At 66.1% G+C, this 604-nt stretch overlaps 1 protein-coding gene across 1 annotated transcript in view; it reads right to left on the bottom strand.

Moving 5' to 3' along the window:
• LOC118451917 (protocadherin alpha-8-like) overlaps window positions 1-460 on the bottom strand; it is a gene marked incomplete at its 5' end in the record, with an annotated part of 1,739 nt that extends 1,279 nt beyond the window's left edge. The window contains one exon of the mRNA XM_035890764.1: window positions 9-460. Coding sequence (XP_035746657.1) covers window positions 9-460 — 452 coding nt within the window. The remainder of the gene's footprint in view (window positions 1-8) is intronic.
• Window positions 461-604: the final 144 nt, after the last annotated feature.

Below are 604 nucleotides of genomic sequence, written 5' to 3'. Positions count from 1 at the left end.
CCCCGCGCCTGCCGCGCAGCGCCGGCGCCCCGCCGTCCTCCTCCCGCACCTCCACCTCGTACTCCGACACCCGCTCCCGGTCCAGCGCCTCCCGCACCACCAGCGAGTACGAGCCCGCGAACGTCGCCACCAGACCGAACGGCGACGCCGGCCACACCGCGCACCGCACCCGACCGTTCGCCCCCGAGTCCCGGTCCCACACGCTCAGCACCGCCACCACCGTCCCCACCGCCGCGTCCTCCGGCACCGGCACCGACAGCGACGTCACCCGCACCTCCGGCGCGTTGTCGTTCACGTCCAGCACCTCCACCACCACCTTGCAGTGACCCGACAGCGGGGGATTGCCCTGATCCCCTGCGTCCACTTGCAGGCGATACAGACCAACATCCTCAAAGTCTAAGTCACCCCGGAGACGGATCTCTCCGCTGCTTCTGTCGATCCCGAAAACTTCTCTTCCATCCTGCGGGAACAAGGGCTGGAGAGAGTACGAGATATTGCTGTTCGTCCCCTCATCCAAATCCGTGGCGTTTACTCTCAACACTAAAGTGCCGCGTTCCGAGTTTTCCCGCACCTGCACCTTATACACCGACTGGTTGAACTGGGG

Source organism: Egretta garzetta, unplaced genomic scaffold (genome assembly GCF_000687185.1).
Source record: "Egretta garzetta isolate BGI_Z169 unplaced genomic scaffold, ASM68718v1 scaffold103, whole genome shotgun sequence".
Lineage (NCBI taxonomy): Eukaryota > Metazoa > Chordata > Aves > Pelecaniformes > Ardeidae > Egretta > Egretta garzetta.
The sequence above is the reverse complement of the archived record's forward strand: the minus strand, read 5'-3'. Positions and strand labels throughout refer to the sequence as shown.